The sequence below is a fragment of the Pezoporus flaviventris genome, unplaced genomic scaffold (assembly GCF_033815535.1).
Source record: "Pezoporus flaviventris isolate CSIRO_AGI_PZ_B2104156 unplaced genomic scaffold, CSIRO_AGI_Pfla_v1 ptg000007l, whole genome shotgun sequence".
NCBI classification, from domain to species: Eukaryota; Metazoa; Chordata; class Aves; order Psittaciformes; family Psittacidae; genus Pezoporus; species Pezoporus flaviventris.
The window spans coordinates 97153751-97175951 of NW_026892555.1; the positions used below are offsets into that span (position 1 = coordinate 97153751).

Genomic DNA, 22201 nt, shown 5'->3' on the forward strand with positions numbered 1-22201 from the left:
TTTTGAAGACTAAGGAAGCTTGAATTTTGGGACCAAGTAGGTTTGAGGAGAACTGTATGGAAGAGGACACAGGAAAGGAAACATCTGGGAATAATGAAAGAGAAGAGGAGCAGAGAGAAATTCTGATGTTTACAAAGGAAGTAGAAGATTTAAGCACTGAGGATCAAGCACAGGCAGACACTAAAAGCTAGACATATCCCCAGGGATAAGAGAATTAGTAACTCTCTAGACAATGCAGGCCCCTTGAACTCTGTTGTTTACATGGGTTCACTGGAGTCCTACTAGGATACAACCACAGAGATTAGAACCTGACAGTTCTACTGGGCCAGAGAGACCTGAGAACGAGCCCATCTCCTACAGGCACAGCTGTGCCCTGAACTAGCTTTTGGCCAGCTTCAAAATTTGATCAAAAACATCCTTAAGACCCAGAGGGCCCCAGCGTCAAGTCTATAGTTCACGGCCCAGCACCACTGTCCATCCAGCAAGTGGCAGTGCTGGCTCGGCTAACCCAGGGCACGAGGCCGGCACAGGCTGGCTGTGCTCCACACTCCCAGCCCCCAGCTCCAGCCCCAGCCTAGCTCTTGAGACTTTTACCCACTGCCTACTTACTTTTTAATTAGATTTTTAAACAAAAAGTGAAAGTATTTTCTAAAACCCCTCTAATTACACTAAGATCCTGAACTGATTGTGAAGGGAATAGGAAATGAAAGCGACTCACCCTCTGAGGGAGAATTTTGTCAGCCATCTTCCTCCTCTTGGCACTGTACATTTTTTAAAGAAAAAAACACGTTACCATGGTGACAGATCTAGGAGTAACGAGGCCACCTGCTAAATTATCCTGACATCTCCACATGCTGGTGCACAGCTGTGCATGCATCAGCAAAAGGGTCTCACCCATGCCCAGGACCTAGGACCCCTTCTCTCAGCAGCCTGGGGAGGTAGTTAGCTAAGAACAAATCAGGGCTGTCTGTTATGCATCTTGGAAAGAAGTGTGCAAGTTCTTTGATCACAGCATCTTCTATGGTGCCGGGCAGTAATGTATGCAAGTGCATGTGCACATGCTGTCTGTGGATGCAGAAAAAGCATGTAGGAGGACAGTGTGCATGTGTGAAAACGGCACAGATACACCTATGCATATGCACATGTAAGTGGTTGAGTGCCTGTAAACAGAATGTGAACTTGTTCAAACAGATGATGTGCATTCATTCATTCATGCCCGAAACTGAGTGCTGATGAAAACACGTATGTGTATTCCATATGATGTATGAAAACACATATACACACCCTTCCCTACATGTACACATTTGTTTTATTATAATGTATTTGCACGAGTGATATGCAAAGGTGATGATATGCAAAAGGGCTTACGTTTCCACATTTTTCATCTTTATGAACATACAAGTGGAAAGATATGAGTGCCTGCTGTGTATATACATAATGTGTCCATACCCGTATGTAAGCACATTTACAAATCTATGCTTTTAAAAACATCCTTGTATTCGTGAACATAGACACAAATGTATATGTGCCTAAGAAATGGTTCTGTCAGGGTGATTGCCAAATACATTGTCTTTTGAACTCTTCAGATTCTAAAACCTGTTTGTGCCCACCAAACCTGTCATCTAGCTCTCTCTAACAAGGCCAAGAAGGAATTCAGGCCTTGTTCTTCACCTCTATAATTTGTAAGGCCTTTATCTTAAGCAGGAAATGAATCATTCCATCTGTGACAGACAACTGGGAGAAAACAACTGTCTGCTACCACTCTGCCATGTCACACGGATGCCCCTCCTTACTGTTTTTATACAGGAAGTCTGTCATCAGCTATGTCCACGTAAAAATTGTTTCCATGCACATTGCTGTGGCATACTCCCTTCCTACATTTGCTAATAAGAAGCCTGGCCTGAAATACCACATCCTTAGATTCTCTTCCATGCCCATGGAAGCCAAGCCTGAGGAACTCTTTGTGCCCAGAGGTGCAAACTACATCCTTCCTCAGGGGCAGAAAATTCATCCACACAGTCACACCCAACCTTGTAGGTGAAAAATGTCCCTTTTTAAAAGTGTATGAATGTTATATGGTGTGAACCTCCAACGCCTTCCACAGCTCACAAAATCAAATCTGCAACACTTCACAGAATATGGAAGTAATGCATGAACAAACTCCACCTTCCCAAAGGGAAATGGGATATGCACACATATGCAACAACCCCAAAGGCTTGCAATTAAAAAGCAAATATCAAGCAAACCGAAAAAGCCCCAACAACTTGGGTCTCAACCAGTTCTCCTAGAGTCTATTACAGAAATGAGATTTTGGTCTCCACCAAACCTGCCAAGAAAGGGTGACTACATCTTTTTGGCCTGTTTGTGCCATACAACACAGGAGTCTATTACTCCCAGAATTGCACCTAAGGTGTCAGGAAAATTTGCCTGAAAAAAAAAAAAAAAACAAACCAGAAAAATTTCAATGGGAAACAACAGGGAGGCATAAATGAACAAGAGGGAAATATTCAACACATTATCTGGGGGGAAGACATGGCAGAAGAAACAGAGAAACATTCCTGGGTACCCAGGAAGCACTAGCGTGAGCTGGACTCACTACATGAGAGATCACTGTTGGGTTCCAAATGAGAAGCGCAGAAGTTGAAAACTGGGGAGGGGGAACACTTCTTCTGTGAGTTACGACATCTATTTTTAGAAAATACTTTTCTTTAATGATCCCTGGAAACTAGTAAATGACTAAAGTTTACCTTAATTAAACAGCAGTGGCAATTTTTTAGGTTATATCTACCCTGTATATTTGAGGGCTAGGCATTATTTTGTGCAGTTTCCAGGAGTACCTCCTGGGAGGTGCTGTGGAACATGCATTTTGCCTAGTGCTGGGCAAGGCCTCCAACATGCACATGCATTTCCTGTGCTCATGTGCTGCACTCATACACATTCCTTCTGTATTCAATCTTATTCAATCATAATATATCAATACTCTCAGGATTGGTGTCCTTTCCAGATGCATCCCAGATACAAGCATTCCCAAGTCTGGCTTGCTGATCCAAGGCAAATAACTCAGAAAGAGCAGGGTTTCTAAAGCACTGAGCTAAGAGAACCATGTTTTACCTACAATTGGATATGACGACACCACCAGAACGTTGTCTTAATCTATATATAGACCTATACTGATTTTGCAAAAGGCAGATCACCTAGATGTCTGCTGTATTTATCAGGAACTGGCTCACACTAGGAACCCAAGACTGCTGAGGTTAATAAGTTGCAGAAAGAAATTAGCTGTTATTTAAGAGAGAATGCATTCAGCACTGTACAAAGTGGCATATTTTAAAAAGAAAGTTCCTGTAAAAAAAAAAACAACTCAATGATATGAAATTATTTTCTATGCATATCTCTTTACTTTATATGCAGGAATGCCTGTGACAATTGCAAGTTTTACAACCGCTCTCCTGAGTAACTATAGTACAAGAATTCACATGATGAATGAAAATTTTTTTCTGTCTTGTTTACAAACCATTTTCTTAGCCAGTCAGAAAGTAGAGAAACTATACACACCAGATAACAAATAATGCAGTAATTGTACTATATTAGAAGAGATCTGTTCATAAACTTTAAAGGCTAAATATAACAGCCAGGTTTATAGCCCGATAAACCTGTGAGGTAAAAGCACTGTAACTGCAAAGCCAGACATTAGTAAAGGTCAGTTTGCTCAAGATCATTCACAAAGTAGAGAGTAAAATTTACCAATGTTTTTCCTGCTTTAAGAAACAGACAATATCTAAACCTTCTATCCTGTCTTGTTTGATCTTAAAGGTGCTACCTATTGCTAAAAAGGTATCGTTTTTTTCTTCCTCAAATTGTCCTCCCATATTTTCTTCCTGGAACACTCACCTCCTGGTTCGGTTCTGAGTGGCTTGCTGCTGCTGTTGCACTTGCTGCTGCACCTGCTGCTGCTGGACCTGCTGTGGTGCAGTGCGTTTTCTTGTTGTTTCCATCACGGTCTGGGGCATCCCAGGTCGCACTGAGGGGCTTCCAACGTATGGAGGACCTGGGGGACCCATGGGAGCCCCCTGATGGGGCATTCGAGCTCCTGATGGCATCCCAGGTCGCTAGAGAGGAACCGAAACAGAAAGAAGAGCCAGTTTGGTCCCTGTTTCTTCAGCTTCTAAGACATTTGTACTTAATCAAACACTAGCTCCAGCACATTCCCCATTTTAACCATCCTGTAAACACTAAGCAGCAACACGGAGCACATGAGCTCTGCACTGGTATTTCCTGGATATAGTAAAGAGGCATTCAGTGATAAAGTAGACAGGAAAGAAGGATGAAAAATACTAGGCTTGGGAAAACACTCAGTGGTCAGTAACAGGTCCAGACCAGCTTACAGAAGAAAGCTCTACCTTCGGATCGAAGGAAAAGCTCCATGGCAGCTACACGCAGCCCGGATTGGTGCAGTTCACATGCTAATCAAGCCACAAGCAAGCTCACATCTACACCGCTTCAGATTCTGCACTGACTAGCAGGCTGCTTTGATCAGAAGGGAGACTGTAACAAGCAAAGGTGAACCCTGAAACACTATGGTAAAACATTTTCCATTAAGAGCCCTCTCCTTCACCTACACTGGAGAGCAGTGTAAGTTCATAAAGTGACAAGCATCTTTTAAGAAAAGGTGATGCCTCTATCAAGCCTCTAAAATAAAAATAAATAAAAAAAAAAAAAAAAAAGGAATGTGGTAGTTTGTCAGCAGCCCCTATAGGCATTCTAAGTCCTGACATCTATGTTGACTTCAGCGTGCTATGGAGAGACATTCAGGGTCAAATCACAAGCTTAATGTTGATCAAGACACAGTAAACTCGGTTCTAAATCCTAGAAGTTTGTAGTCATCATGGAAAAACACCAGTAAAATAATTACCACCTGTAAAATACAATTTAAAACAGAACGAAGAGTTTAGTTTCATTCTAATTATCAAGATGCTTATTATCTGTCTACATATATATGAAAATACAGAGAAATGCACATATAGCCTATAGGCATCTGAACTAGTATATGAATAAAGATAATTACATACACACACACAAAAAAAAAAAAAGTATTTTGAAAGTAAAGTCCCTCTACAAAGTCTTTTAAGGGAACCAAGAGGCAGTAGCATCCATTATGGATAAATGAGGTAAAGTAATTGTTTCTGAAAAGGAAGGCACATGCAGTGTGTTGCTGGGACTCACGCTTTTCAGCATATTCATAAGCAACCTAGGAGGGGAAGAAGGGAGGGACTGAAAAAAAAGGAAAAAATAAGAGAGAAAAACAAAGGCAAGGAAGTGAAAAAGTTTGTTGATAATGTTAAGTTATTCAAGCTGGCAAGGATGAAGGCCAGGTTCAAAGAACTGCAGAAGGACTTTTATGAGACAGAATGAACGTTAAAAAGGAAGATGAAAATGGATTTCAATACATATTGAAGTGAATAACATGGGGGAAAACCAATCCAGTCATCATATACAAAACAATGGGCTCTGAGCTGACTGTAGCCCAACAGAAGCATGATGTTAAACAGCTATGTCCAGGAAAAAAAAAAAAAAAAAAATACAGCAGTTCACTGCTTACTAGAGGTCAAAAAAAAAGCCATTAAACAAAAGAAATTACAAGGAAGGGAACAGAAAACATCACTGTGCCCCTGTCCATAGTTTGCCCACACGATGAATGCTGCATGTAGCTCTGGTTCCTGCAGGTACCAGTAGAGTAAAACTGAAGAACAACAAAGAATGGCACAGAAATGATTAAGATACGGAACTGCATCCAAGTAACTGAAAATAAATACACTATGATTTTCCATCACAAAAGAGGTAATCTGAGGGGGGCATTTACTAGAGCTCTGCAAAATCATGAGTGGCCTGGAGATGGCAGTTGGGGATTGACTGTTCAGTGCCCCGAGAATAATGAAGTTCAGTCATCAGAGTTGGTTAGGTGTCAGGCTCTCAGACAGCCAAAAGGTATAGTCTGCCTCGCAGTGGGTAGTCAGCCTGTGAAACCCCTTTCCAAAGAGGTGCTAATGACATGGAAAACATATTTGGCTCAGAAACGTCACTGTTATCGACAGTTAAAGCCAAGATAAAGTACTGGGGAGAAGTACACTAGTGGTCTCCAAAGGGAGGTGCTTGCACCACGGAGGGTATGCAGGACAGTCCATTGGGAGATGGGAAGAAAAAGGTCTTTGCACCACTAATAAATAAAATAAAAATTTAAAAAATAGTTTAATCTTTATATCACCCTTTTATAATTAAATATGTAATTATAATATATAATTACATATTATTCTAAACATAATTTGGACCTGCATCTCCAAATTAAGCACTCAAATGCACTGCAGTCCCCAAAGCCCCAGCTCAGTGCCCTCCCTGATCATCACAAGTCTTCAACATTCCTTGCATTCATATGCATGAAGAAGGGGAATGATCAGCAAAGAACTAACGGTTACAATCGGTATGGAGAGAGGAAGAAGGCTGAGGTAGGAGACAGACCAACAGCAGATGAATTCAGCAAGTATTCATGTATGAAACTGGTTGTGGGTCTGGCCACTGAGCAGAGAAGCAGAAGGAAGCAGCAAAAAGGCAAAGCCTAGGCTCTGTGCAGAGCTGGAAACATCTCCCATAAACACAGAGCTATGAAAACTGCTGGAACAGAGCAGCTCTCTCCGTTCCCACGTACTCACACCCACCCTCTGACCCAGGCAGAGTCAGCAGGAACAAATGGCCCAGAAAATGCTTCTCACTTAAGCTTGTACTTAACATCTCTCTGTTGTCTGTCAACCTACACCTCCTGGCCTTCTTCCAGCAAAGAGCAGACCACTGGGCCTGCTGTTGCCTGTCAATCAGCTGGGGACATTTGACAGTCATTCGAGAGAGACAAGATCCCGAGCACTCCCATCTCATGTTCATCCCTCATGGAGACTGTCTGGCCACAAGGATCAGACTGCAAGCCCGCTTTCCTGCTACTATGAAGGACACCTTAAGGCCTGGAGAACAAGGTCAGCAAGCCAGGCCTACTCTCAGTCTAAGTCTGAGGTCTTTGAACTTCCTTCAGTTTTCTTTGTTACACATCAAAATAGGAAAAACACAGAGAAATGACAAAACTGAGACTGCTCTAGTAAAAGCATATTCAATTTCCCTTGTCATGTTCCCATCTCTAATATCACCCACAGAAGAAATGTAACACTGCACAATTGCCATCTCCCTGGTGCAAGCCCACCAGACTTCCAAGATACAAAAATGTTTTCTCTATGTAAACTTGTAAAAGGAGAACACACAAGCAGTAGCTTACATATTTAAAAGCTTATTTTGCTCTGTAACACACGTGCAAGATAAGGCAGTGACAGATAATACACTGAATTTTTCACAATATTGACATTAAAAAGTCTTCATACGAAAGAGTACTTCACTACCATTATGTCTTTTGAAAGAAGGTGCACCTATCTAGGGGTCAGGATCTGTCTTCCCTCTTCTCAGAGGGATACAATCTGTCCTGAACAGGTATCTTCCATGGTAAATGCTGCAGTACAAAACAGCACTGACACATCCTCCTTCCTAGGAAATCGTTTACCCTAGACACCTCTACCTGACCCAACTGTTCTTACCCACATACCTAACCACTTTTTTTCCTGCATTGACTCCATATACATATACTCTGCAGTACGTCAAACACTTTAATGGACAGAGGGCAAAACCACTGTGGGCCATAGGAAATGAGGATCACGGCATGTCCCCTGCTGAAGGGACCACTCTCACAGTCCTGAGAAGATGAAGAGTAGCGCAGAGCTGCCTGGAGAGCAAGGACAAAGAGTACAGCACTTAGAGAGCAAGGGAGTTGGAACTAGATGATCTTCAAGGTCCCTTTCAACCCTAACAATTCTGTGGTTCTGTGAAAGGCACACAACCAGTATTTCATGGTTGCACACTGGTCCCTAAGAGTTCTGCTGACTGCCTGCACTACTGTACACAGTCTACCACTGCCCGACTGCACCCTTCCAAAACTAAGCACACTGTCAGTGCCACAAGCATACCACCTCCCTCCCCAACAACTGCTGCCAAGTCCCTGTCGCTACCGTCCACTGCCCAGTTTCCAAAGCCACACATCTGGCTTTTCTACTTTCTTCCCTGCCTGAACCTTCTATCAGATCAGATGACAGTTTCTTTCCACTTTGCCATTCTTCAAGTGAACTTCTCCTCCCTGGTGGCAGAAATGAGACAGAACTGGAGTGGTGCTTTTCTATGTATTTCTGCTGCAGTCTTTTCTCCAGGGACATCACCATCATAGTGACCAAAATGCTGAAGCAGAAAAAAGGATTCCTGTCTGGACATACCAGATAGAGGAAAATAACCTGGAGAACTGACAGGTAAAAATGTCAAGAAAAGAAGAGCAAAACCACCTACAAGATCCTCAGAAAGAGACTGAACAGAGAGCAGGAAGTCACTGCAATGCCATGTAGCATTGAGCTGCACCTACAGCAATTTCTTCTGAAAGACTCAGACTTTATCCATGTTTGTACCACACAGAAGGACTCTGATAGCATGCAGTGAACAGCCATGGGCTTCTTGTTAACGGAGCAACTGGCAGATTTTGAGAACAACAATAATTACCAAGTATACAAACAGCGTATTTTTTTACCTAAAAATAGAAGCTACCTTGGCCAGACAATATATCCTGCTAAGGCATTACAGTAGCTACTGATTTCTATAGGGCATAAGCAAAAGCAAGGGGAGATGCCAGATGCTGTCTGGAGGTACAAATGGGTCACTAGAAGTATCTGAAACAACTAAGAAATTCAGACTAGACTGATGCTTCCTGATGGCAACAGGTTTCTGACTGCACAAATGGTTTCCCAGGCAGCTTCTCTCCTCTTCCTATAACTGCAGATGTTACTTCATATGAATTCCCTTTTAAAAATCTATGAATCTTTTAGAGATTTAGTAAGGAGAAACATCAGTATTGCAATTCTTTTAGGTTGTCTGCCATATTCACCTTCCTCCATTTCCCAAAATCTTTCACATCCTGGAATAAAGGTCCAAGTGTTCCAGGTTCCACTCAACTTTAAATAATGTTCACAAAAATCCAAAAATCTTTAACTTAAAACCCATCACATTTACAGAAATTGCAACTTGAGAAGAAGTTTCTATTTCATATATGTCCATTCATGGCTCAGAATAATCAGACATCAAACTGCAAATGAAGCATTTGTATGCATCCAAGAAAGAAAAACAAAACTATCTTTGGAACTGAAAGTAACAAGTCCTATATACCATTGAGTTCCATCAGCTTGCTCATTTTAATAGATCTGATTACATCCACTACTGTGATGATACAATGAATGAAAAGGATTTTGTGTGAAGAACCATCAGAACACACCTTTTCACTCTGTAAAAAGGAATGTTTGACAAGGGAGAAGTAACAGAGCTCTCCAACAGCATAAGTATCATGGAAAGAGAGGAGACTGATCAAGAGCTCACTGTCTCTTCCCTGACAAGAATTAGCAGTTGGCAGGACCAACAACTTCCTTATGCAAGATAAGCTGCAAAAATTCCTGACACAAAACCCTGTGAATGCTAAAAGTTTATATGGGTTCAGGAAGACATCCACAGACTAACCTACACGGATAAAATCCATGCAGAGATACCATGCATAGAGGGCAGCTCTGGGTCAGAAAGCTCTAGAGCTACAAAATGCTAAGTATTGAGATCAAGCATCACTACGTTTTTGCCTTGTTCTTGTACTTCCATGCAGTCTTCTGCAACTGAGTACCCTGGGCTAAATGATCCAGTGTGACTGTTTTCATATTCCTACAGTATTTCTTAAAAAAAAACCAAACAACTAACCAAACTAAGAAAATAAAAAAGGGAAAAAACACCACCAAAACCAACAAAAACGGAAGAGCAATTCAAACCTTTCACAGATTGATTAGATCGATTACATCTATGGACTTATATTCATCAGCAAATCCAAGATTTCTCAATGAGCAACTCAAATTTATTTAACAAGCCAATACTGCACAAAATCACACTGATCTCTACTGAAGCCCTAGCTATAACTAATATAATCAATACAATTTTCTTTTCTTACTTGTGTGTGAACTTTTCTGTATTTGCTAGCCTGCAGTTAGTCCAGGGCTAGGAAAGGACAAACCTGCCATTTCTGTTCGTACCTTACTTACATGGCTGAACACTGTATGGTGTTTTCACCCTCCCAGTCTTCTGCAAATACCCACCAAACCAAGTTTCTTCACTGTGGTAAGGTCCCTTGATTTCTCCAAGCTGTCCTACACTTACCAACATCTCCTTGTTTAACAAACCAGGGAAATGCATATGCAACAAACCAGTGATTCCGTTCCAGGACCTGTGCCCTGACAATGTCCCAGCACAGAGAACCATGCAGATAGCCCTGTATTAGGGAAGTGGAACAAACTTTCCAAAAATGACAGTTCATGAGGCTCTTTTCTAGCCTTTCTAGTGTTAGCTGATTTATGCTCTGACAAGATAGTATTTATATCCACGGTAATATAAAAATAAGTGGGATATTTTTCATTAGTAAAGTTCTACTTTTTTCATACCTAGTATTCTCCTCACCTCACTACTTCTACTAGTGATCTCTACAAGCTGATGACTGGCTGGAAGAAACAGTCACTTTTATCCACTTGAAACAGATGGCCATTCTAATAAAACAAATATAATTCTTATAACACAGTGAAATGTAAGTCCATAAGATCATACAGTCCTTCCTCGTCTCAAGTAAGTACCACCAGTACCTCCGTTTACTTCTTTAACCAATGCCTAAGAGCCTCCAGTGACAGAGATTTTACAATTTTCGTGATCAATCTCCATCCTTAGATATTATAAATAGAAAAAAATAAAAAACTCTCTTATTCCTGAAGTCTTCACAGGCCTCCCACTACTATTGTCCTCTGAGTTACCCCTCTTCTTCCTTGTTAGTTATGCAGACAACCAAGATCAGAAAAATATTCTTGTAAGTATATGCCACGGATTTACAATTGCTTCTGTATTATTCTCTGCCCTATCTCTTAATAAGACTAACAGTTTACTTGCTTTCTTAGGAGCAGTGGCTACACACTAGGCAGTTCACAGGGACATCCAAGTCTTGCTCCTGAATGGTCATAGTTCATTTAAAACCCGGCAATGCATGAGGAGATTCAGAATTTGCTCATCCCCTTTTCCAAGTTGCTGATAAATCTATTAGATACTCTGTACATCTTTGGGGCACCACACCTGTCTCTTTGTCTTTTTTAACATTGGCAACAAGTTATTTATCACTCAATTAAATATTTATTTACATGATGGTATGCTTTGAGACCTTTCTTTCACTGTACTTGAAATTATAACACCATTTCTGTACTTGTCATAAAATTCTATTACTGGATTTGAGAGGTAGGTAACCAGACAATAAGAAGACTGAGGATAAGCAAGAGAGTCACATAAGTGATACACAGGTTTGTATAAATTAGCAGTCTTGATGCGTAACTAATAGTAAACTGTAGAGATTGGCAGGAACTATCAAAAAAAACCCTTACATATTAGCAGAAAATAAATATGGATGAGGACTTGTATTAACAAGAAGAGCTTCCTAAGCAAAGCGCAGAGGACAAAGAACAGATCGCTATGGGAAAAAGAAGGTGATCTGAACTGACAGGTATATTGTAAATACAGATATGACTTGATAGTTAAGAAAGGGACACAGACTTTTACAGGCGTATCTTTTGTATAAAAGGCAAGAAGATTGGTTTTGGAAGGAAGCTAAAGTGGGGACAGAAAAAGGACACAAAAGCAGATTTAAAAGGTCAGAACAGGACAAGAAAACGAACCTCTCAGCAGCTTCTTGTGTGAAGATGACACAGGCAAGGTCGACAGCACAAGGCACCAAAGAGAAGGCTGCTGCAAGTGAGTCACAAAGGACAAATGTCTGGACAAGAGCTTTAGCACAATCTGCACCATAGACCTTCTCAAGGCTATATGGGAAGGTACCTGTTTGACTAAGAAAATTAAGAAAAGGAAAAGAAAAAAGGGGGAGGGGGGAGGAGGTAGAAGAAGACAAAGGTAACATCCATTAAAGGGATACAGCCAGCAGAGAGGCCTGTGTCAGGGTCTAGAGGATAGAAGAAACCAAGAAAAAGAACAGCCTGCAGGAAGATTAAAAACTTGGTCTGGGTCAACAAAATTTAAGGCAACAGCTGGACACCTACAGGAAGATGTCATAAAGACAGCCTGGAATGTACTAGTGGACAGTAGAAAACGCATCAGTAAGGAGATGAATCAACATAAGTGTGGTGATTAAAGCCATATTAATCCACAAAAGTGCTAGAAACAGAGAAGAGAGGAACAACGACAACAGCAACAAAAAAAGAGGACAAAGTGAGCGATGAGGCCTTTGGGGAAAAAGAAAAAATAAAAATTACCTCTTCCCACAAAACAAATGTGCAAGATCCTGATCAAATAGACGTAAAAGAATTAGAAAAACAAATAACTGAAAAAACTCTTTTTAAAAGAAGAACTGCTAACCGGCGGCGTACCAAACTATGAAGAACTCCAGCAGAATGAGAATGAAGTATTGCACTTGAGATTTTTAACCACTAAGAGATTTCACCTTTTCAAAGGTTATCTTACTTGACTGGGACAAAAAGGGAAGAAGACATCTTCTAAGCTACCCATATGGTAAAGAACAAAGGCAAGATCAGGTGCACAAGAGCAAAGGGCGAAGTGACCTTAGCAAAGGAACGTATGTTTCCAAAAAGATCAAGTGAATCCAAAAGCTAACTGCCCTTGGGAAATACTGCAAAATTATCCTGTTCATTAAAGTGTTCACATAGCAAAAAACTTTCTCACAACTTTCTACCTCTATTTACCTCTCCCCTTTTTTCTGGGGGGAGGGGGCAGGGGGGACAGGAGAAGCCTGCAATAACCAACTCAAATAATGTTATCATAGATAAAATTAAAAAAAAAAATATGTAATTTTAAGAGGAGATCTTCCCCTGGAATTAGAGCAGAAACTGACTCCAAGGAATTCCAGTAAAGTTCACTATGTAACTTGATTTTTCAAGGTATTAATTCAGATGCTGATACACTGCGGTTGATAATAAAACTCAACAGCCAGCAATATGTAGACTCAAGGTAATGGCTGTGATGGCACATGGTCTTATTTGGTAGGATATGGGCCTGAAGACATAAAATGAAGCCATATTTTTTTTTACCTTTTCTAAGTAATGGAAGACTGACTATCCCCACCTGTGTTTTGATCAAAATGAACCTGAGATGAGGAGGAAACTAAAGGAAAGAACAAACAAGGAAGCAAAAAAGGAGATTATCATGGAAGAAAGGAGTGGGTCATATAGAAGGTGTTCAGGCAACAGAATAACAGACAAGAAGCTCCAGCCTCACTGACAAGTAGAGGGAAGATGACAAACAAATGCAGATATTCCAGGCAAATGCAGATATTCAAATAAGATGCCACTAGTGGCAAAACTCCCAGGGCAGAAAAGACAGACTATTCAGCATCCAAATAAGCAATGGAAATGAGTTCTGCTATATTCATTCTGGTATAAATTAAAAATTCCCATGCTGAAGAGGCTAGCATCCTGCTTTCACATGAAGTCCATCTAGGCACATTCACATAACTTTTTGCCACTTTTTGATCCTAAAGGAAGACAACTGGTGTGCAAATGCCAACAGAAACCTTGGAAAAGGCAAAAGCATCCCATTTGCCCACCCCTCCCACCTCGCAGAGCTACAGCCATCCTTAGCCAGGCTACCTTAATGAACCTTAATACTCACAACAAAACCACTGCTACAGACCTGCACACTTGATCCTCAGTCATCCTTGTACATCTGCCAACCTCACATCAGACCGCTCCTGTACAGTGGCACCACATCACCTGTTCACTGCTCTCACAAACACAGAATGCCACCTAAAGTCCTTAGCCTCGCAAGTCCCACCATATTCAGGATCTGCAGGACACATGCTAGCTCCTACACACCTGGAATAAAGTCAAATTATGGAGACAATCCAGGAGCCTGCTATGAGCTCCACAGATTTCTATGATCTCTGCAAAAGAACCCCCACCTGACGTCTTCAAAAAGGTGTCACAGGAGGTGGCAGAATCTTCAAGAATGGCAGAATCTTCAAGAGAGAAAGCACTTAGGATACTATCAGCATCCAAACATCTGCATCCCTTGGGGCTCTTTAACAGTCTTATTTTTGTTAAATGTGTATCAATATAAGAAATCCATATGTTATAAACGGTGACTGCCCTCAATCACTAGAGTCATTTAAAGAACATCATTTCCAATGGCAGCAAAATAGTGTTAGCATTTCCCCTTAAATGGAGATGGAAGACCTGATTCTTAAACAAAAGCTGGAAAAATTTTAAAGACCTTAAGGATTGCTTTAATTAAGCATGGTACCCTGAAATTCTCTCGTGGGTGAGTTCTTGTACTGTTACAGATCTGCAGAGCTAATCTCTCCAAGCCCCTGAAAGTCACCTGTTAAGTAGCCAGAGGATACATAAGAGCCAAGACTGGAGACAAGACCGAGAGGCGGTACCACAAGACTTCATCAGGCTTTCATCAGAATTGCTTCTCAAAACACAAGTTTGATTACAGAACAAAGTGTCCTACAAGCCCATTTGGGTCAGATCCAGTGCAGATTCTGCACCATGATCAGACTGAAAAGCACGCTATTCACCATTCATGGAGAATCAAAGCAAAAATCACAGCACACATCCCCCCCAGACACAAGCCTATATTATCAATGAATCCGTGCATATTCTGGGGGCTTTAGAGACCCCAGTGCTCTCCTGGCAAGGCAGTTAGCAGCGCCCCAGGAGCACACTGCAGGAGCCGATCCAGCCCAGCACAGAGCCTCCAGTTTCCACTCATCCCTCTATTCAGAGCCAGCCAGCTCACTAACTTTCCCGACTCACCACCCCATGGACCAGAAACTCAAAAAGTTTGCTTTTCGTAGCTTTGCGAGCCCCTCCTGTAACTTCGTCTGTAGCCATCAGGGTCTGCTCAGCCTCTCTCACTCTCTCTCTTCCTCTTTCTTTCCCTTTTCTGCCTTTTTCTCCAACTCTCCCCTCTGAGTCCTGCTGGGCTCTCACACTTCTAATAGCACGGAGTGGGGAGGGGGCCCCTTCAGGGCCTTCCTGACGGCCCACTCGAGCTAAGCCTCAGCTGCTGCATTCCTCCACTGATAAGCCAGAAATAGTTTGTGCTGCCGGGTTCTGTGTGTTTACTCTGCAGGGACACAAAATCCAGCTTTTTAAACCTCTCTGTCCAAACAGCAGAGATAAGCAGGCGGCAAACTGAAAACATGCCTCAGCTTTTCCGTAGCAGTGCTGCAGCCTCTCCTCCTCTGCACCAGAGGATGGTAAATTCTGGGGCAAGGGGGAAGGGGGAGGGGGCAACTTCAGCAATGACATAGAAGTCAGTACCTCACAGGGAGTGTTTTCCCATTAGAAAATGCAAGCAGGCGAGCACTGAGAAACAATGGTTTTCCCTTGCTCCCACTGCTCCTCCTGCGCTGCATTTCCAGGCCTTTTCCCTAGGGACCTGGCAGGCAGCACACAGAAACATTCACTGGCAGCATTTCCAGCATGTGAGGCTGAGAACTAACCCCTTTGGACAAGAGAGAGAAACAGCAGGAGGCTGAAAGCTGGGAACAGGGAGAGACAGTGTGTGAGAGCCAGGGGAAAGAAAGAGTGTGCGAGCAGCGGGAGGAAGGGGGCGGGGGGCAGCATGGCGACCACAGCGCCTGACTTGCATCCATGCTCCCAGCCATCCACAGCCTCCCCCAGGGGTGATCGGGCTCAGGGTGCAATGCGAGGGTTCCATTAGAGACCCCAGGTGACTGACAGGGGCAGAGGAGTGATTAACACCGCAGCTGCTGTGAGGCATCACAGCTTGCTGCTTATCACACAAAGCCCTGCACAACACGTGTTGTCCCAGGATGCTGGAAATGGGGAGCACACCTGCCACCCCGGGAAAGGGAACAGAAAGCAGCAGACTGTTCCCTCTGCACTCGCCTGCTGCTACAGCGACCCTGGAAGGACATGGGCCAGTGCAGCTGCCGGGCGCTGGCAGCACAGCGGCCATTCTGCAAGCAGCAGTACTGGCTCCTCCATCATGGCAGAGCAGGCAACGGTGGCCTGGGGCACCGAACTGCGACAGCTCCTTGTGGGTCTGCGGCATGCGAGGGGCTGATGTTTCTCTGTCTGCCTAACACAGCAATAGCTGAGATGTTGCCAGGTTACGAGAAGGGTTTATTCTATTCCTCTGCTTGAAATCTTGTCTACGGGCTGTGAATTTTCTGGCAAGGCTGCCAACAGAAGAGAATCAGATCTGAAACAAGTAAATTTCTGCCCTCAACCAATAACAAAAACAAGCACAGAACAGGTATTGCCTCAGCCATGAGGCAGTGAAGAGCAAGCCATGGAGATCACATGGCCATTTGCACATGGGGGTGAAGGAAACAACCTCCACTGATTTTTAGGGTGACTCCAATCAAAATGCTACAGTGTGGCAACAGCCATAGGAATCACGGAGGTTCTGGGAGGGGGAGACAGTCTTACCAGTTCCCATTCTCCCCCTCAGCCCTTCAGAAGGAATATGCCAAGCAAAGTGGTATGGCCTTATTCAGTGCCTAAACTACTCCTGAGGTTCTAGCTGACTGGAACTAAACGTACATGTAATCTGGAATTAAACTGCTACACATCTCGTGGATTTGGTAGTATTAACAGTTAATCTTAAAAACGATTCTATCTGTCAGGATGCCTGACAAGGTGGCAGTGGGCCGGTATCTGCAATATTTTACAGATCCCAGAAGCACTCAGAAACGTTGTCTCCCATCTTGTGAACCCTTTCCCCTACTCCCAGCAAGACGACGTGCCTTTACTTTAGCGACGGCAGACGGCTGCCTCCTGCACTTGCCAGAGAAGCTCCAGCTCTCCCTGCAGTGGAACTGCTGACACAGGCCCGTGCAGGTGTTGCTATTCCCGTTCATTAAGGGCAGCCACCCGCAGTCCATTTAACGGCACAAACGCGGAACTAGCAGAACGCCAGGGCACACCGCGGCTGCCTGCAGAAGCGAACAGTCCCACGTCCTCTGCCCGCCAGCGCGGCCCCGTCTTCGGGGCGCCCGCAACTCGGGTCCTAAGCGCACGGGAGGGCCGCCCCCCGGCGCCGCGGAGTGGGAAGGGGCCGAAGCGGCGGGGCGCGGCTGCAGGCTGCGGCGCGGCGCGCAGTCCCCCCTCGCGTCCCCCCGCGCTCCTCCGCCAGCACCATCGGCACCGAATGGCAACGGCGCGCCCGGCACGGGCAGGGCGTGCGCCACCGTGGTCCCAGGCGCGCCGCTGGCAGGCGGGCGGGCGGAGGGAAGGCCGAGCCGCACGCCCCGGGCCGGGCCGGGCCGGGTCAGGCCAGGCCAAGCCGAACCGAAGCGGGCCCCGATCACGGCGGCGCGCATGCCCGGCGCGGCTGCCGTGAAGGTCAGCCGTGGCCTAGCGGGGGACGCGCGGGCGGGGACGGCCGGACGCGCGGGAGGGAGCGGCCTTAACCCCTTCGGCGCCGCGTCCGGGGAGAAGGGGGGCGGGGGGACACACCACTGCTGAGCCGCTGTCCCGGGGACCGCGGCTGACCCCGCCCGTCTGCAGGGGAAAGTGCGGGCGGCGCGGCTCGGAGTAGGGTGGCCGAGCCAGTGTCGCGCTAGGGGCGTGAGCGGCTCCGGCTGTCCGCGCTCTCGCCGGGACCGGAGCTCGGTAACGCAGGTGTCGGCCGGGCTGGGCCGCAGGACTTCCCGAGAGGGAGACAAAGCAGAACCGGGCACCCGGCAGGGGTTATGCGGCTCCAGTGACAGCGGCAGCCAGACATCAGGGGAGGGCACCCGGCCGGCGCTAGCCACACGCCCGCCCTGCGGCCCATCCGTCGCTGCGGTCGGTACCGCCCCGCCGACACGGTGAGGGCACGGCGGCGGGGCTGAGGCTGGGGTTCATTGTTCTGAGCGGTTACGGATGAAGTAAAAGGCCTCAGCTGCTCCCATCAACAGCCGCTGCATTACTACGTTCTGGAGAAGGGAGGACAGAGCACGGAGCGTTGCTGAATTTCCATTTAGTGCCATACAATATGTATTGCATTCCATCTGGATGCTCTAACAGGCTTAATATAAAGAGATTTCCTCAAAAGAGCATCAAATTACAAGGTCCAACACTTGAAAATTAAAGAATGGCAGACACACTGTAGCCATAGACAAGAGTAAAAAAAAAAATAAAAACATGTAACTTTAAAACTCAGTTCTTACTTAGTATGATTGTAGGTCTCTAGGTACTCAAGAAATCAGGAGAAGTAGCTCTTTTGTTTTGCAAATGAAAAATAAGGTACAAGTGGATGGAAGTGACTTGAAGCATCACCTAGTTGAGTCCTGTGTCCTGTGATTCTCCACTTGCCACAACACTGTTCAAGGAAAATGTGCAACATGTTTACACAAAAGGATGAAGGTTACAGTGAAAGAATGTCTTCTCCCAAATTAAGAGAAAAATCATGTATTTTATTTTGCTTCTATTTTCCCTATATGTTTTTTCTACATTTAAGACAACAAAGCTGGTGAAGAGCCTTAAGCCCAAGTCTTGTGAGGAACAGCTGAGGGAACTGGGGTTGTTTAGGAGTAGAGAAGGCTCAGGGGGACCTTACTGCTCTCTACAACTACCTGAAAGGAGTGAGGAGGTGGCTGGTCTCTTCTCCCAAGGATGGAACAAGAGGAAACAGCTGTGCCAGGGGAGGTTTAGACTGGATATTTGGAAAAATATCTTCACTGAACAGGTAGTTAAGCATTGGACAGGCTGACCAGGGAAGTGGTGGAGTCACTGCCTCTGGAAGTGCTCAACACGTAGATAAGCCCCTCAGCGACATGGTTTAGTGGTGGACTTGGCAGTCCTGGGGTAATGTTTGGACTCAATGATCTTAAAGGTCTTTTCCAACCCAATAGGTTCTATATTTCTATGTTTTTTTTCATAAAGCTTAGAAAGTAAGTGTCTGTGCCTGGCTCAACCCTAGTCTTCCACAATTGCTACAAGCATCCTGGCAGCTCCCAGCCATTCTGGTCAGATGTCAGTGCCACAAGGCGTTCAGTAATGCATGTGCGCCTCTACTAGGCCCCAGAGGCTGGCACACTCTGGGAGGCCTCCATTCATACCCCCACAATTCCCTTCATGCTCACTCCAGGTTATTCCTAGCCTGTTTTGTTTCAAGGGAAGGCCTACATTGTGCCTCCTTACATCTTCAGACCACCTCTTCTCACACAAGTTTGTGTGTTTTGTGTTTACTTCTGGGCTATTTTTTGCACTTTTAAGATGGTTAAACTAAGATGGTCAAGTTAGAGAAGATAAGAACCAAGTTGTTGGGGGAGATATATTGGCAGCTGCTTTCAGGTTTTTCAGCTGCAGGTAATTCAAGAAATACAGGAAGGTGAGGGTTGCCTTAAAGAGGCATGGTTTCTGTCATCCAGTTTTCAATGAAGTCAGGAGTGCTCTGTTCACTGACACTCAAACTATTCTCAACAGTTTTGGAAGTGATGCAATACGGCAGAGAAAACATACTAAAAAAACAGACAGAAAATATCCCAAGATTGAGGTTCTGTTTATTCTACAGAAATGCCCACTTGTTTCTGAGTTCAGACTGATTTGATATTAACAATACTTACAATGAGCTAGAAAACATGCTTATTAAATTTCCTAGCAACATATGGTTTGGAATGTTTACAGGTATGCTAGGAGAGATGATTTAAATCCTAAGAAGCTGGAGATACGGTTGAAAAACAGAACATAATTCAATTAGAAATAGTGCAAGCTTCCACATCAAGATAGAAATCAACTATAAACAGAAGATTGAGAACTGGCTGAAGAGTTGGTGGGGTTTAGGTTGGGTTTTTTGTTTGCTTTTAGAGAAAATGTTTGGGTATGCAATTGATCATAAGCTGAATGCGAGTTAACAGTGCTACACTGACACAAAATAAGCAGTAAAAAAAGAACCCAGAAGAGCAGTAACTGAATGCTGCCCCACTTCTCTCATCCCCTTGGTGGCAGCAGAAGCAGTGGCAATGATACTCTAGATTCTTTTTTTCTTCCTTATTTTGTCTCTGCTTCTTCCCCATCCCTTGTCCTCTCCAGGACACAAGCAGTCCCAACTCGCCATTTCCCCAAGGCTGCAAAACTTAATTTTCAGTATTGCTGAAGAACCCTTCCAAAGTAATTCTTCTATTGTGGTATGAACTGTTAATGCTTCAACCGGACTGTCCTTTGCAGTTTGGGTCTCTGTGCGTCAGAGAAAGTATTTGTGGGAGAATTCGAGATGGTTGTGGGGAGAACAGTAAGTGTGACAAGAACTGTAAAGCTCCAAAAGAGAAAATAACAGTCCAAATACCCAAAAAAGGCTGCCGCAAATACAGTGAAGAGCTGCTTCCCATACACACAGTACAAGAAATAATAGATTTACATTTCTCCCAGGAAGATTTACATTAGATATTAGGGAAGAGTACAGCAGTAAAAATAAGGATGTTCTGGGATAGTTTGTCCAGCAGGGATGGGAATCTCCATCACTGAAGGTCTTTACAAGAACAAGTTAGACAAGCATCTGTCCAGAGCAACATAGGCAGTATAGATTCCAACTTGGGGCAGTACAAGGGACTGGCTGATTCCCAGGGATTCCTTCTGCCTTATTTCTGAAGACAAAGATAAACCTTTTTTCTATCCCGGGTGGTTTCCCCTGACAGATTCCGCAGATCTGATGCAAACAAGTTCAAGCCAATCAAAAACAGTCCGTTATATTTTTTTTCATTTTGGAAAAAAATCCAGATCTGATTGCTTCAACAGTGTAACAATAAGGAGTCTGCATATGCAGATTGCTGCCATTTATCCTTTGTGACTTCCAAAGTATATATAGTCTCATATATATCTATATGTATCACATATATGGAGTCATATATGTCTCATAGACCTGCCTTTTTGTTAGGCCTTCCTACTAACTGTTATTAAAAATCTATCTTCAATGAAGAATTACCATAAGCAATTCATAGCACACATAAAGAAAGAAGACTTGAAATAAAATCAAAAAAAGAATAAATGAAGGCAAAGAAAAGCATTTGTATCTGTCTCCAGAGGTTCCAAACATTATACTGCAAAGGTAGAGAGATAATTACAAACTTACCTCCTGGTTATTTTAAAATTAAAGGCAACAGCAGGAATGAAAAGATAGAGAAAAAGATATTAAATACTATAGGATGCAAAATGAGGCATCACTATTATCATGGTATCAATCATACTTGCATTTTACAAACGCTGCACAATTCTGTGTGACCTCATAGTAAGCTGTCTAGCCTTACTTATGATTTCTCCACCATCCCATCCTCACCAAACCCACTTTCCACACCTTCTGCAGCGACATCTGTGCATGGCTTCTCACATCTTCTTAGCAAAGAAGCAGAGGGCTACAGGTAGCAGTCCACAAAACTCATTTTCTAGCCAAGGGCCAAAGCAGAGCTGCAAATTGTGAGAAGTTAGTAGGAGGATTTTGGTCCTGGAAGTAGAATAGAGAAAATATGATACTGTGTTTGGAGTAGGGACTTCTGTTTCTCAAAAGCGAAGGAAATAGAGGAATTCTTGGTGCGGAATTATGGGGAAACAGAGAAAAAGATAACTACCCTCAAACCTACTACCCCCTAGTCCAAAAAGTTTAAGTATCCTCATGATGCTTGGTGGTTAGAATGATGGCTTTGGGGTGTGTTTGGTAAGAGCATCATAAAGATCATAAAGAGCTATCACTAACTGACAGAACACAGATGGGGAACTGCTGGGTCAGTAAGTCCACTGTTGTATAATCAATAGCAACCATATCATATGTAAGCCTTTTAGACATAAATTTATTGCGTAGCACTTTAAACTTTGGTATTCCTATGGGGTAGCTGCTAAAACCCTGAGTTCTTTGAATAGCTGAGTGTGTTCTTTTAGTATATCTGGCTATTCCCACTCGTTCTTTTACCACCATTTCCCTCAATGGTTCTTCTTTATGTCTCAAGTTTACGTTTTGAAGCATTTAGGTATAGCAGTCATACCCACTCTCTCTCTCCTTTTGGCAGACTAAACAAGTGAAACTTAATTTGCACTCTTAA

General features: G+C 43.8%; 1 protein-coding gene across 14 annotated transcripts in view; it reads right to left on the bottom strand.

The window, feature by feature from the left end:
* Positions 1 to 22201, bottom strand: part of SMARCD3 (SWI/SNF related, matrix associated, actin dependent regulator of chromatin, subfamily d, member 3) — an 85149-nt gene that overhangs the window by 38644 nt on the left and 24304 nt on the right. For 5 of the 14 annotated variants that reach the window (XM_061449656.1, XM_061449653.1, XM_061449652.1 and 2 more), the window contains one exon: positions 3892 to 4109. In XM_061449656.1, the coding sequence (XP_061305640.1) occupies positions 3892 to 4109 (218 nt within the window). Of the gene's footprint in view, positions 1 to 718; positions 762 to 3891; positions 4110 to 4615; positions 5260 to 11858; positions 12008 to 13842; positions 13864 to 14529; positions 14938 to 14969; positions 15379 to 16616; positions 16972 to 22201 lie in introns of those variants that run through there. The other 9 variants (XM_061449661.1, XM_061449651.1, XM_061449660.1 and 6 more) reach the window with 9 other exon arrangements.